The sequence below is a fragment of the Cryptotermes secundus genome, unplaced genomic scaffold (assembly GCF_002891405.2).
Source record: "Cryptotermes secundus unplaced genomic scaffold, Csec_1.0 scaffold1894, whole genome shotgun sequence".
In the NCBI taxonomy this organism is placed as follows: domain Eukaryota; kingdom Metazoa; phylum Arthropoda; class Insecta; order Blattodea; family Kalotermitidae; genus Cryptotermes; species Cryptotermes secundus.
The window spans coordinates 1246097-1260853 of NW_019718027.1; the positions used below are offsets into that span (position 1 = coordinate 1246097).

Sequence of the window (14757 nt, forward strand, 5' to 3'; positions counted from 1 at the left end):
AAAAAAAAATTCCATTTGGGGTTTTATGGGGGCCGTGGTCAATTAACATTCGCTCCAGGGGGTCCGCGGCATCAAAAAGGCTGGGAAACACTGATCTAGACAATCGGCTCAAAGATGGCGGTAAGGTTGTCAGCCTTACGCGCCGACCGCCCTTTAACCCTCAGGAAAATTATTTAATTAATTCCTGGTACTCATTTCTGTCAGAGGCTGAGTCGATACCAAGGCCATAGTGTGGCTGGAAGGATTTGGTCAATTGAAAAAAAATCCAGTGACCTCATCGGGACTTGAACCCGCGACCTTCCGGTTTGTAGCATATTGCCTCACGTGTTATACGTAGACGTTTTATAAACAGAAGTGAGAGTGTGATGACTAATTGAAAGTATATTTTTTAAGGTTGGTAGACCTGCGTTAAGACCTGCTTATTACGAGCGAGATCCGCAAGACTGAAAGACACGCCCACATTCTTATACTCCTCGTTTCATTGGAAACTTAATAATTTAAGTTAAAGGGTATATAATAGGATATTGGTGGGAAAGTCAGAAGGAAAGAGACCGCTGGAAAGACCAAGGGGTAGGTGGGTGGACAATATTAAAATGGATCTTGGAGAGATAGGATGGGATGGTATGGATTGGATTGATCTGGCTCAGGATAGGGACCAGTGAAGTGCTCTTGTGAACACAGTAATGAACCTTCGGTTTCCATAAAATGCTGGGAAATTCTTGAGTAGCTACAGATTTGGCTTCTCCTCAAGAAAGGCTCAGCTCCATAAGTAAGTGAAGGGTATATATGTCGTTTTATAGCAAACAAATCAGTTGAGTAACAAAGAACAAACTAATACTCCAATCGAAATTGCAAATAATGTAACTTACTTCAAATTCCTCTCCAGTCGTTTATATTTTATTTACATGTCATCAATATGTTTGATTCTAACCCCTTTGAAATTCAATGCGTTTACAGCTACTGTCAAAACTGCGTTATTCATTCTAAAACAGAGTATGATATTAGAACGGAATTATATGTGCTTATAACATATAATTTGGGCTACAGCTTTCAGTACGAGTAACATTGCTGTTGTATAACTTCCTTTTTGAGCAATTTGAAGTTATCTAATCCGAAAACTAATTTCAGTGTCACAGAGTTATGTTAACGGTTACGCGGTATCATGCTAATGGAAGTAGCTGACAGGGCATTAATAACTGACCTCTTTCTGAAACGTAACTGTCATACATTCGAATGAACTATTTTGCTATCCTCATAGATAGTTAACTTTGGTTTACGTGAGGTGCAGACAGCTATGTTAGTGCTTAGCTCCAGAGCACAAACCCCAGGAAAATGGACTTTCTAAAACAGTAAGTATTTCAGTATTACAGTTGTTTGGGACGTGATGCCGTGTAATTTGGTAGAGAGTTTAGGGAGATGACGGATGTTGTACGGCAGACCAAAAATGGCGTCACATTACATTAACATTCATCATTATGAGAACCTCAAGTCCCATACAGCAAGTAGGGCCTATTTAAAATGTTATCTTATTTATGCTCTGGAATGAAGATGGAACAGCGTTGATTAATTCTTTTCAAATCGACTCCACCATCGTAATACTTTTTATTCTTGCAGTGAGGTGAGGTTGATCCCTAAGTGTTTAGGTCATAAAGGTCATATTTTATCAGTCCTGGAAGACAGATGACAGAAATGGAGCATTTGGTGTAATTAGAACTGGCAGAGGAAGGAAACCAGCCCGAAAACCACGCATGCTGGGAAGTTCTTGAATAGCTACAAAGCTAATGGCTCAGCTTCATGAATGAATGAATGGATATCGGATATAAGACTGATGTACAATAGAAGCTAGCTACAGTTTTGACTAAAATGTTCTTGTGACTAAGTGGAGTTCATACAAGTATGCAGTAAGGATAATCAGAACTGAAAACACTCTACAATGCACGATACTGAATTCGTTAACATAGAAGCACCATAGCCGCTGAATGGGAAGGCAGACTGCACATTTCGGTTGTTGCTATGCAGTGGCTGGCGGGTCAGAAAACAAGAAAATTCACAGCACCGAACGGCCAAGGCTAGTCCAGTTTCTTGAATGCAACAATGTAAGCAGTGTGAAGCGCATTTGAAGTGTACAAGGAAGGATGCTTGAATTTTTAAGTGGAAATCTGTTGAACATTAGGATAATAAAATGAATCTGATTTTAACGGGATCCAAATTTTGTAAAGATTTTATTTTGTTTGCTTCCTTTTTATCGCAAATGTGTTCAAGAGGCCATAACCGATTGTTCAATAAGAAATTTCGAAAACGGACTAACAAATTCCCGTTCTATTAATTAACTTCAAAACTTCAAAACTGGCGAAGATAGTGAACAGGATGTAAAATATATGCTTCATTTTTCTGAACAAGTTTTGTTCTGAATATTTTCCCCTCCGATAAATATTAGAGAAGCAACTAACTGACTGACTAACTAACTAACTAACTAACTAACTAACTAACTCCATGGAATTAAGTCATTCTTGAGGAACCGCCAGTCGCTCAGCTACTCATGAATTTCCCAATACTTTACTGAACCCGCAAGTTCATTACCGTGTTCACAAGAGATCTCCACTGGCCCCTCTCCTGAGCCAGATCAATCCTGTTAGTACCATCCTTATCTACATCTCCAAGATCCATTTTAATATTATTCCTCCACCTACATCTAGACCTTCCTAGAGGTCTCTTTCGTTTTGGCTTTTCCTTGAAAATCATATCTTCTTTCCGTAAGTCCTATGTGCCATGCCCATATGATCCACCTTACCTTCTAAAGTACAAGTTATATAGCTCCTCATTGTGTAAGTTTTTACAACCCCTTATAATTGCATCCCTCTTTCTCCATATATTCTCCTCAGTACGGGGGGATCTCCACGTATCAGTGTTGAAAACGTTCGTATGTGTGGTGGGTAAGTAGTTTATTTTGAACGCATAATCCGACCTACGATTGATATATAAGTATTACCCAATTCAAAGCATTTCCAAATACGTGTAAAATAAAAAGATCATTGCCTGAAGTGCAACCAGTCATTTTCCCCTAAATATGAGCAAATTTTCTGTGAGGGCTGTGTTTCTCGTTGTAGCAGACTGTCAATAGATCGAGGTACATAACTTCACACGTTCTGTAAGATTTGAGGCTTCTAAGGTGTGCTTCAATGCACACCTTATGCCCAAGAGAGGAACTTACGCTCACGTGTAGTGGCCGGTTATAAGACTCTCGAGGTATGTGTAGGACCCAAAGTGCCGTTAAAATTGTTCGATCTGAATGAAAACTGAAGTGACTGGACAGTTCATCTTCTTTCCATGTTACGTTTCATGAAAATCCGACCATCTGTTCCCGAGCTATTTTACGTGCACAGACAGACGGACAGACGGACTAGGCGAAATTAACAGGCATTCCGCTAAATTTGCAAACACTTAGTTCCAGTCGGCATAATGACGGGCTTCGGGTTGGATTGACGGTGTTCGATTACTGGCAAGGGCAATTGGTTTTTCTCTACTCCACAGCGTTCAGGCCGGCTCTGAGTCCTATCCGACCTCCTATCCAATGGGTATCAGTGACTCTTCCCCCAAGGGTAAAGTGGCGAGGCGTGAAGCTGACCGCGCAACTCTTTCTAGTGTTGAGGTCAAGAATGGCGGAAATATACCTCTGCTCTCCCATATGTCTTCATAGAATGTAGTTTAATTAATTAAGCAGATAGATAATTTTAACTTTAGCACTACCTTGAAATTCACATGGCTAAATCAGCTATGGATAATCGGAAAGAGACTGCATCAAAATGTATGCAAAGGACGTGTGGTGGGAGGACGTAGATTGAATTCGTATTGCTCAAAATGGAGACTAAGATGCGGGATAGCGCATTTGGTACAGCGATTGTCTATGGGCTGGACAACCGAGGGGTCGGAGTTCGGGGGCAAGAATTTTCACTTCTCAGTGTCGTTCAGACTGGCTCTGGTGTCCACCCAACCTCCTATCCAATGGGTACCGGGGAAAAGCGGTACGGGCGTGAAGATGACCACACATCTCCAACTAGAGACGAGGTCAAAAAACTGTGAATCCGTACATCCATTCCACCTTACGCTCGCATGGCGTAGTGTTTAGCTATTTAAGCATAGGGACAATTTTACCTTTTACCTTTATCAAAGTAGAGACTGGACACTGGAGAGACGCTGTGTAAGTCATGAAAGTTTGGCAGTGTGGATTTAAGAGAATGAAATATAGGACGCATCACAAGCAGCAATATTGTAACCAAAAGGCGTCTAAGCTTTTAAATTTGTAATAGTAACAGATTGAGGACGCTCAAAATGTAATTTACTTCAAAATGATCAGTGTAGAGGGGTACGCGGTAACGCAGTTTGTTGAGGGACTATGATACAAGCCGGAAGGTCTTGGGTTCGATTTTTATGAGGTCAGTGGATTTTTTCAGTTGACCTAATCTTTTCAGTCGCGCTGTTACCCTGGGGTCGATTCATCCTCTAAAAGCAACGACAACCAGAATTCTTCTTGGGGGTAAAGGGTGGCTGGCGGCAGACAACCTTACCGCCGTCTGTGAGCCGATTATTTAGAAAATGTGGGAGTCTCAATGTCTCACAACCCTTTGGGCTTCCAAGGCTTGTTAGGGAGATAGCTTACCTTTACTGTCAAAATAGATTCTGTGTTCAAAACATCTTTGAGGGCATCTGTAATAGGCAGTGACAGAAATCATTATGTCATCATTAAAAATTTACTAGAGTCTATTTTCAACTAGTGTTGGGGAACAAAAATTTCCATGTCAGAGATCTTATTGAATGCACAGAGCTTTTCTTTTACCAGGAATAATGTACCCTCAAAGATGGTTTATGAATATAATTTTGATTACTTTAAAAGGATATATAGGCCTGATTTATGGTATATTTTTGAAGACAAAATAGTATGGTGAACATGATAAAGAATAAGCAATGCTTTATAAAGAGAGGGAAATTTCCTGAGTACGTGAGCGACTGTTAGCTTCTTTAGGAGGACTGTACTTTTTAGAGTTTGTTAGATTACAATACATTTAAATTATGTCTAATTACTCTGTATCATTATGTGCATTCTAAATATATATATATATATATATAGCAGACAAATAGGAGAGATTTTCTTGTTGTTGAACTAGTTAAATATTAGGGTTATAAAGCTGTTTCCATAAATTATTATCAAAGAATTGGTCTTTCTGCCTTTGTCTGGGTTGACCTACATACTCTTACATGTCAGATTGTAATACATTGATAACTTTAGTAACACGCATCTCTGTTTGTTTTTATGCTGTTTATTCAGTTCCTTTGATTGTTACATTGTTGTTTGAACTTGAAATCACTCCTTTATATCTGCATTCCTGTGGTGGTACAATTTTGTAAATCCTGCTGGGATTTAAAAAATGAGACTGAAAAATGGAAGAAGGGAAAAGCAGAAGTGTAGCCCTAGATTACAGCTGGTATAACGAGTGGTCACACATAAATGTCAGGGCTAGGTTGACCTGAGGTGCAATCATATGCACTTACACAGGCCAGCAACAGTGAACTAAGAAATAACTCTATTTGTTTAACCACAATATAAGTAAAATCTAACATAATACTGATTAAGATAATACATGCAAAATAATGATACCGTTATACATATCCAACATGAATGACAGTAAGTTTTTATTAACAAATGTAACAAAATAAAACATAAAATATAAAAAGTTATTCTCGGTATTATTGGGTGTTTGGACCTTATTACCATTCAGTCAAAAATAAAGTTTGAATGCCTAATAATCCCGAATGTTATACTCCATCACCAGAACTCTTTAGAATATACTTGAAAAGCAATTCTCTATGCATATTGATATACAAACAGCACATTGAAGTTAATGACTGATTGTGATTATTTTGAATTGGGCTTAAAAAATTCAATCAGTGAAAAGAAAAAATATATCTAGAAATGATTCAGCCATCTTAGGGAGCTGTACATAATTAGAAATATGTGTTCTTGTGTGTTGTACTGCATAAGTCAAGACAGTGGACTTTCATCTACATAATTATTCTCTTAATTTCTATGCCATACAGGAGTGTAAACCTACCAGCCTTCAAAGCAGTCAAGAATGAAATATGTAAGAACCACACTTTAATGACAATTGAACACATATTCCAGGGATCACCATGGGCATTAAACAGTAAGAATTGATTACTATAATCTTAAACAAGAAATATTCAGGACCATGAACTTTAGAAACTTGTCAGTAAAACAGTCTACAAGCATGAGTCAATTAAATATACCAGAATGTCACTTGTGAAAGCTTTTTGTCTGCTTCAAGAAACTAGAAACAGAAAGAGCACTTGATGTCTAAGGATAAGCTATGCAGATCACCAGTTTACTGTGTTTCATAGATACAGTCATGTGTAACAGGAACATCAGAAATTAAAGGCATAGTGCTGACACTATGCGATTCACTCTGTGACTGAAGTATGTTACCATAAAAATTTGTAAAGATATTGCTTCCATGCTATAAGAAACGAATTTATTCTCAAGCCATGTCAGCTGGTTAAAAATGACTGACATTTCAGGAACCATCATGATTCTATGACATCAGATCCTGATGATGGTGGAAGAGACAGTTCCTGAAATGTCAGTTCTTTAACCATCTGACATACAAGATTTTTTTGTAATAAGTTGGCAGCGAAATATTTAGCATGCATAAAATACTGTGCTACAGTGAATAATGTTCAGCTATGTTACACAGTGTTTGATTCATCTACGAAGATTCCGGAGGGAGTACTCATGGGTACCATTGCCCATCTGGGAAACTTTGATGAATGTTTGGGAGTGAATGTGAATGAGGACTGGGGTTCATTCAAGGGCCAGCACTGCATGGCGAGTGTAACCAGGAATATGTCTGGTTTTGTGAGGGAGGTATGGTATAGTTCTCTGGCACTACATCCTGTGATTTGGAAACATACATTTTGCTTGTAGTTAACACCAGATCATCCACCAAGTAAATTTAGGCTCAAGGAATTGTTGAATGGTGAACTGAAATCATTTTATGTAATTGAATTTGAATAATTTTGTACAGTAAAGATTCATCGTTTCCTAAATACTTGTATATGTTTCACTGATAGCCATTGTGATGATTTCATGATTTCAGCTACTACAGTAACTACATTCATATTAATTATGTTGTGGGAGAGTCTTCATTATACTGATGCTGAGTAAACACTTGTCACACACTGATTTGCTTACAGATGCAGAAACAAATGTCAAAAATTATTTATCATTGTGAACAATTTTAATACATGCATTAATGGATGCATTTATCCATCATGCCATCCTGCCTTTCATCCATCCAACCAGACATCCATACAGCCTTCCAGCCAACCACCCATCCACCTATGCGCCTACTAATCCATGTAATTATAAATCAATGTTTCTATGTATCTATCTATGTGTTATTTGTCTTTCTGTCTATGTATCAATTTACCAATCAGTGATTCATGTGACATGTATGAAATTGTGATTTCACAGACTTTCTTGTATGGTGTTTGTTTATAAATTTTATTACTTATTATGATCCACTATGATTTATTATGATTAAGAGAAAGCTTACTGTGATAGCTTTTAACACATTCCCACTGAAAACAGAATTTGCCATGTCATTTAATTGTCTGAGAAATTTTATGTGAATTATCGAAAATGATATTAACATTAATCATTATGGAAGTTTGCAGGTTGTCTTCAATATGATGCCTGATCAAAGAGTAATGAGACTACATTCCTGAAAATGAGAATGCCGCCATTATTTTGAGAGTTGATCTGTTCCTTTCAAAAAGTCGGATTTGACACATATACATTTGTCCCTACATTCCTGCAGATGTTAGAAGTCCTTCTTAAAATCAGTGTTTAGAATCACCTAAAACTGCTCTTCTGCGATGTGTAGTGTGTTTTCAACTTCATTAGATCTTCTGTCTTTCCAGCTTCTTTTCAAGTTCATGGAAATAAAATGTCTCAGGTACCATCTGTATGGGGTATGGAGCCTGTTTTAGTTGAAAATACTGCACAAGACTGGTCAAATCCACTTTCATAGGAATCTTCAACTCAGCAGGCTCCAACTGTTGCAGCACTTGTAAATAGAAATGTTGATTAACAGCTTGACCTTCTCAAGAGTACTCATGTTGTACAACTTGCAAATAACCAAAGAAAGAAATCAGTGCCACCATCCTATAGTTGTGCACTTTATAGATTCTATTTCCTTTCCAATGAAAAGGGGTTCTTTCATCTTGATGACTGCTGTTGAGTTCTCGGGGTATAATTGTAGACCTATGATTAATGATCTTTTGTGGTAATTTAAATAATTTACGTCCGTCCCTGAAAATCAAAGAAACTGGAAGTCACAGACAAATGGTTTTGCTTCTCCACCTGTCTTAGCAATTTTGGAATGAACTTCTCTTAGTATTTCATTGCAGATCCTTTGGTTACAATGACAATGAGCCATAAGAATATCTCTCTTCAGTCATTTCGTACTCTTGTCATCCACCATTTCATACAAAATTGTGACAGGCCTCAGGAGACCTAATACTACAGGGGATGATTATGTTGTGATTCTGGTTTCAGATCAGTGGACCTACTTGTTTTAATTGTATATAATGCCGTTTTTTGTATTGATTCAGGAAAATCTGAAGATAGGGTGCAACATAATTTCCTTTACCTATGCTCACTCCATTATCCATGGCATTCCCTTTCCTAAGCAATATATATTTACTTGTATATGTGTTCTAATAACCTACACACACAGGTTGCAGTGGGAAGGAGGTTACGAGCTTGTGCTTATCAGTGCATTCCCATGCTTATAATATTCTGTAAGAAATCCACCCATGATCTGTAAATTTTCAACCATGCAAACTAATAAACAAAACTGTGATTTTTTTAGGTGAAATCATGGACATTTAGATGGGCAGTATGCATACCATCTTCGTGTTCTGCTGCTGATCTCAAGGACTTCCTTACCACAGCATATCATTTTAATATAAATGTGAATCCATTAGAATGTCATACTCAAGGAAGTAGGTCATTTCTACCACTTGACTGGCTTGCAATGTAAGTTTAATATGTTTGGGAATAAATGGTAAATGTTTCTTGGTTTGTTAATGGTTTTAACTTACTTACTTACTTATTTACTTAATCTGTTCCTATTATACCTTATGGTGTCAAGGTGTTTTTTTTTATCATTTTACAGAAGGTAGGGCTCCTTGGACGAGTGATCAGCTTGTTGCAAGGTCTCTACCTAAACACAGGGCAACACGAACACAGAATAAACACATACACATACCAAACATGCCTTGTGTAGGATTCGAAGCATGATCTCAGCTTCTGAGCGAACAAAGACAATACAAGCCTTAGACTGCTCAGCTGCAAACAAAGACAATACAAGCCTTAGACTGCTCAGCTGCCGTGACTAGCCTTAATGGTTTTAAGCTCAACTGAAATTCACTGGTTGTCCAAAATTATAAAATCTAAAAGATAAAAATAATTTAACATAAATTCTGGTAGTTGAATTTTTTCCAGTCCTGATATTATGACTGTGCCATTATGACATAAGTCCTTCAGAAGTAAGTACTGGCACTTCCTCCACTAACGATATAATAGTCACATCATGAAAACATAAACACCAAAACCTCATCTGTAAGGTTATGATGAACATTGATTAGTGAACGAACTCGAAATGATGTGAAAGCAAGAACTTTTAGTATACAGACAACAGGCACTATCCCAGAATTTGAGTGGAAGGATGTATTGTATTGTATTGTATTGTATTGTGAAGTTTACCAGTGTCTGAGCCAATAGTTGGTTCCAGAAATTTACAAATACAAAGCAGATATGCTTACCACTTCACCAGAATGTTTGCTTGTTTATTTTAATAAGTAGTCTAAAATAACAGGATTCATAGTTCTCACAGCAGTGGTTATGAAGAGTTATAAAGTTGTCCCCTGTGCTTAACTAATGAAGCAGTATGCCATGAAGATGTATGAGGGAGTGGATATATAGCCATATAGACCCAGCTTTTCTTGACCTTGGCATTAGTTGGAGATCAGTGGTCAGCTTCATGCCCTGGCTGCTTTAATCCCGGGAAAAAGCCACTAGTACTCTCATTGGACTGGAGGCTGTGTGGGCCCCAAAACTGGTTTGGAAGGCATGGAGAAGTCAAAATTTCTTTCCCCCTTCAGGACTCAAATTTTCATCCATTGGTCATCCACCCTGTAGCCAGTTGCTATACCGAATGCGTTATCCCAGCTCTTTGAAAAGTTATATCTCTTGGAATATAACACCATGAAGTCCATTGAAAGTGAACCACGTTTTGAATGAATAAGTTGCTTCCATCTTCAGCGCTGTTTGCTACCTGCTTCATGCTGGTATTTCTTGCTTGCCTTATTCCTCTACCCTGGAAAGTGAGTTAGAAATTTCCTCCAAAACATAGGTTACTTACAATGGGATACATGGCATTATATCCCAGACATATAATTCTTAAGGTTAACATAAGTTATAAATGGACAATTACAAAATTTCGCTGCACATCTTGAGCAAATTTTAAGTAGCATAGAATCTTAGGAATTTAGATTATTCTGTCATAGTTTCAATGCTTGCATTGCTCTCCTGTTTGTATTCAAAACATAAAGAAATACTGCAATAATTATTATACATAACAGTACCAAATTTCACATGAGTAATGGTTTATTTGTTACAATTCTCAGACAAAAGTCATGTCATTAATTTACATTCTGTACAAGAAAGATTGTCTCTACCTCCACCATTTCGCTTAGTGGGGGGTGGGGTCCAACTGGGTCCACTCGGCACGGTGGCCACTGATTGGACTATTGTAACCTGCCCCGACTATGATGATGGAGAATTTGGTGGGATGAAGTTTGGCAGGGGAAACCAAAGTACTCAGAGAAAACCCACACCAGCGTCACTTTGTTCACCCACTTGACCAGACCTGGGAGGCCGCCATGGTGGGAAGCCAGCGACTAACCCCTTAAGCTATGGTGCGGCCTTACCTCCACCATTATGCTGGCATTAATGCTGATGACAGGGAGTTGAAATATATGATGATGAGATGGACCCCAGTGGCATGAGATTCATATCAGGTTGTATAAGATATCATTTAAATGGCTGAGAAATTATTATGGCAGAGGACTTACATATGCATGTGCACATGCTTGAGTACATGCACACATAAACAAACACAAACATGATAGACATTAGGATAACAAATAATGTTTAGTTGAGAAATGTCACAATATTTTGAATTCCATCATGTGAGGAAAAATTCTGAAATTTGAATTGATCATCTTTTAGTTTTAAGAGTCCTTCCTACTTGTACATGGTAAGCACACTTTGGACGACCACTTTTGACAGTCCTTCTCTTCACGCCCGTGTTGACACAGCCTCGGTTGTAGTTGGGTTGCCACGTGGTCTTAGGACCACTTTGAAATATCGAGAATGGCTTGAGGGTAGGAAAAGGGAACAATATCCAGAGCGTGACCATGATATTCTCTTCAGAGCTTAACAGGCCTTGCTCCAATGAGAGAGGGTTTATTGATGAAGTCCCTGGATCACACTTTACCGATGAAATGATGTACTTGATTTATTTGACAGCACTACACGATTTTTAATAAGTCAGTCACTTTAGGTCACAGATACAGCTGTTCTGGTACACAACACCTAGTAGTCACAGTGGATACATTGAATGTTACATATATACTGCACACTGAATGTTACATGTATACTCATTCTGAATACTATTACTATTACTGCTGTTACTACTAGGTGCGCCATCCATATTCAGTCCTTTAAGTACTCTTGGATGATGTAATATTCCAGAACATTCTGCATCAAGAACTTTCTTGAAGCTTCCACACTGTTCTACAGATTGAGAGTGCTCTGGAACTTTCTTTAACTGGGTTGGTGGGAGGAGTAAGCGATTCACATGCCACACCGGCTATCAAAGATCGTTCAAGCAGCTCTCATCTAATCATTCCTTGCCACAAATTCTCAGAATAGTTAATGCAAAACTGAGTATAAGTCACATTTAGTACAAAAATGGTATTAAGTCCTAAGTATTAATATTTAAGAATTAGGGCAGTAGGTAATGATCGGTTACAAATGGGAACCCTATCCAAAGAGTGAGATGTGAGGTGTCATGTCTACTGTATTTTGTGGGTGTACTGAAGCACTAAAAACCATAAATCTCTTACAGTAAAAATTCTCAAGGTAGGTAAGCNTGTAGTTGGAAAGGGAAAAGCAAACTGTCTAGCAATAAAATAAAATCTCCTGCACTTTGAGATTTTTCATAAATACGTGTACTTACTTACTTTTCTCTAATATTTCCAGAGCAATTCTCGGATTCTTTGGCCTGCTATGTATTCTCAGCACTGGGTATGATATTGCTGTCACAGATCTACGTAAGTTTTATTATTTAAAGTAAATGTAAACAATTTTTAACTACGTATTGATGGTATCTGACCATCAAAACAACAATAAAAATAAACCAACCCAACTGCTTGCATTGGTTTTATATAATAACTGCTATATATTTTGGTCCTCATTTTGGACCATCTTCAGACAGTCTTGTAATACATCTCTTGTTACCAGTGCTTGAGGTGGAATGAAAATAGAACTGGGATGCCATCCAACCGCATCCTGCCCCACCTCAAGCCCTGCTTGTTACTGAACTGTCCTAATATGGATCCATATTAGGGATACTCATCACAATCATATGATACATGCAACTGTAACAAAGTTGCAAGAATTTTTCTGATTTAAAAATTTTTCAAAATTCAAATTTAAATTTAAAATTATTTAAAATTCTCTTGTTATTGAATGTGAAATTCTATGTTGTTTTTGTGTTTTATCCAACATTGTAGGCTGTCCTTCACCCAGGGTTTGCTATTATGCCATATTTATGGAATATATTTACAAAAATGTTATTAGTGTTTAGTTTCTTCTCACTTGCCTCCTTGAGTATGTCGCTATAATTTTGTTTTGTTTATGTTTTATCTGTTCCTGATTACAATGTGGATCAAAACATGTAGGAACAATCAAATAAAACCAATGTGAGTAGTTTGATTATTTTATTTTCATTGTTATATTGAGGGTCAAATATTACCAATCATGATACACAGCAGGATGCAGACAGCAAATTTAAAAACATAAATCTGATGAGTCATCACTTTTGTAATTCATGGGAATCATAAAAATATGGAAAATGCGTTCATTTACATCTTGATTTAGTGTCATGTGCTCCCTTTATGGTATAAGACTAATAATCTTGCATTAAATTTGTATAATGCAAATTCCATACAATTTGCTACTAGCAACACATTTTCATTAATTTAAATGTACATTATGATGATGAAATAATTTATGAAATGTAAAGAACTAAATTCCTTAGTTTAGAAATTGGCTGTAGCTTAAATTGTTAAACTGCAAAACACAGAGTGAATATACTCATATTAAAACTAAAGTAAGTTCAGAATGGTTTGCTGTGAAGATAGTCACATCTCTCATGGAAATAACATACAAATCATAAGATCACTCGGTCATGAAAAATATAATAGGGGAAAAAATATGAATAACTGAAAGGCACACAAAAATTTGATTTCAACAGAGCAGTATTTTCACAAATTTTTAGATTAATTCATAACTGAAGAGAGAATATAAGATGATACAGCTCAATTTATGGTGTTTAATTAGAAAGCAACCGATAACATTGAATTATGAAACCTATGTCTTCTGGTACAATTACAGTTTTCCACTGCAAGATGAAATTCAGGATAAATCAGGATAATGCACCTTTGGGATTTATTATTTTCTTCTGTGCAAAGATGAGTGGACAGTAGCTGTAAGAGCAGCACAGATCTTACATTGGCGAGTCATAATTGATTTTTTCTTGTATTTTGTAAAATATGCACCATAAAAAAATGTTTCTAATAAGAGTTACAGATCTTAAACCAATGGCATACTTCAATGATTATGGGTCATCCCATAATTCTTGTGATTATAATTACTGTAATGGTTGCAAAGTGTTACCTAGTGAAAGTGATTATTAAAAAACAGGTACAGTACAAATATAAGTCTTTTGACAATTTTGAAAAAGTTATTTTGTGACACTAATTAAATTAATTATAATCAGGTGTATTGAAACAAAATAAGTAGTACCTAAATGGCTATATAAGATCCATATTTTACACTGTTTTAATATTCTGCTGTACAGTGAACAGTTTTTGACAAATTTTATGACTTGAGTTGATGATCTTCATATAACAGTAAACTGATGTGGACTAAACTAAAATTAGCATGGTAGTTCATATTATGAACTCCACCACTTGTCTTGATTGAAATCTGTTGACTTGTGGTGGAGAAAGCTGGATATCTGGAGGCATTTCTAGCATATTCTGTTGTTGGTACATTACACTCAGGATTACTTAATTTTCGCTTTTTAATTTTTCTAATGTTCCGAAATAACATAATGTTTCAGAAAATGGATCTCTTTCCTGTCTCATGTGAAAGGGTGTGGAGGTACACATTTACCTGTGTCTTTTTGAATCATTTGATTCTTTCATTGCAGGATGGAGCAGTTCAGTATTCTGAAACATTGTATTCTCTTAGAACACTAGATGATGGACAAAAGGGCATTTTATTACTTCCATTCATTTATTCATTTTTATACCTTGAATTGTCCT

General features: G+C 36.9%; 1 protein-coding gene across 1 annotated transcript in view; it reads left to right on the forward strand.

Moving 5' to 3' along the window:
* The first annotated feature begins 1237 nt into the window (after window positions 1-1237).
* LOC111861743 (nose resistant to fluoxetine protein 6) overlaps window positions 1238-14757 on the forward strand; it is a 28760-nt gene continuing 15240 nt past the window's right edge. Inside the window, exons 1-5 of the mRNA XM_023846609.2 lie at window positions 1238-1349; window positions 6094-6200; window positions 6768-6937; window positions 8949-9115; window positions 12407-12477. Of these exons, the coding sequence (XP_023702377.1) occupies window positions 1333-1349; window positions 6094-6200; window positions 6768-6937; window positions 8949-9115; window positions 12407-12477 (532 nt within the window). The 5' untranslated portion in view covers window positions 1238-1332. The remainder of the gene's footprint in view (window positions 1350-6093; window positions 6201-6767; window positions 6938-8948; window positions 9116-12406; window positions 12478-14757) is intronic.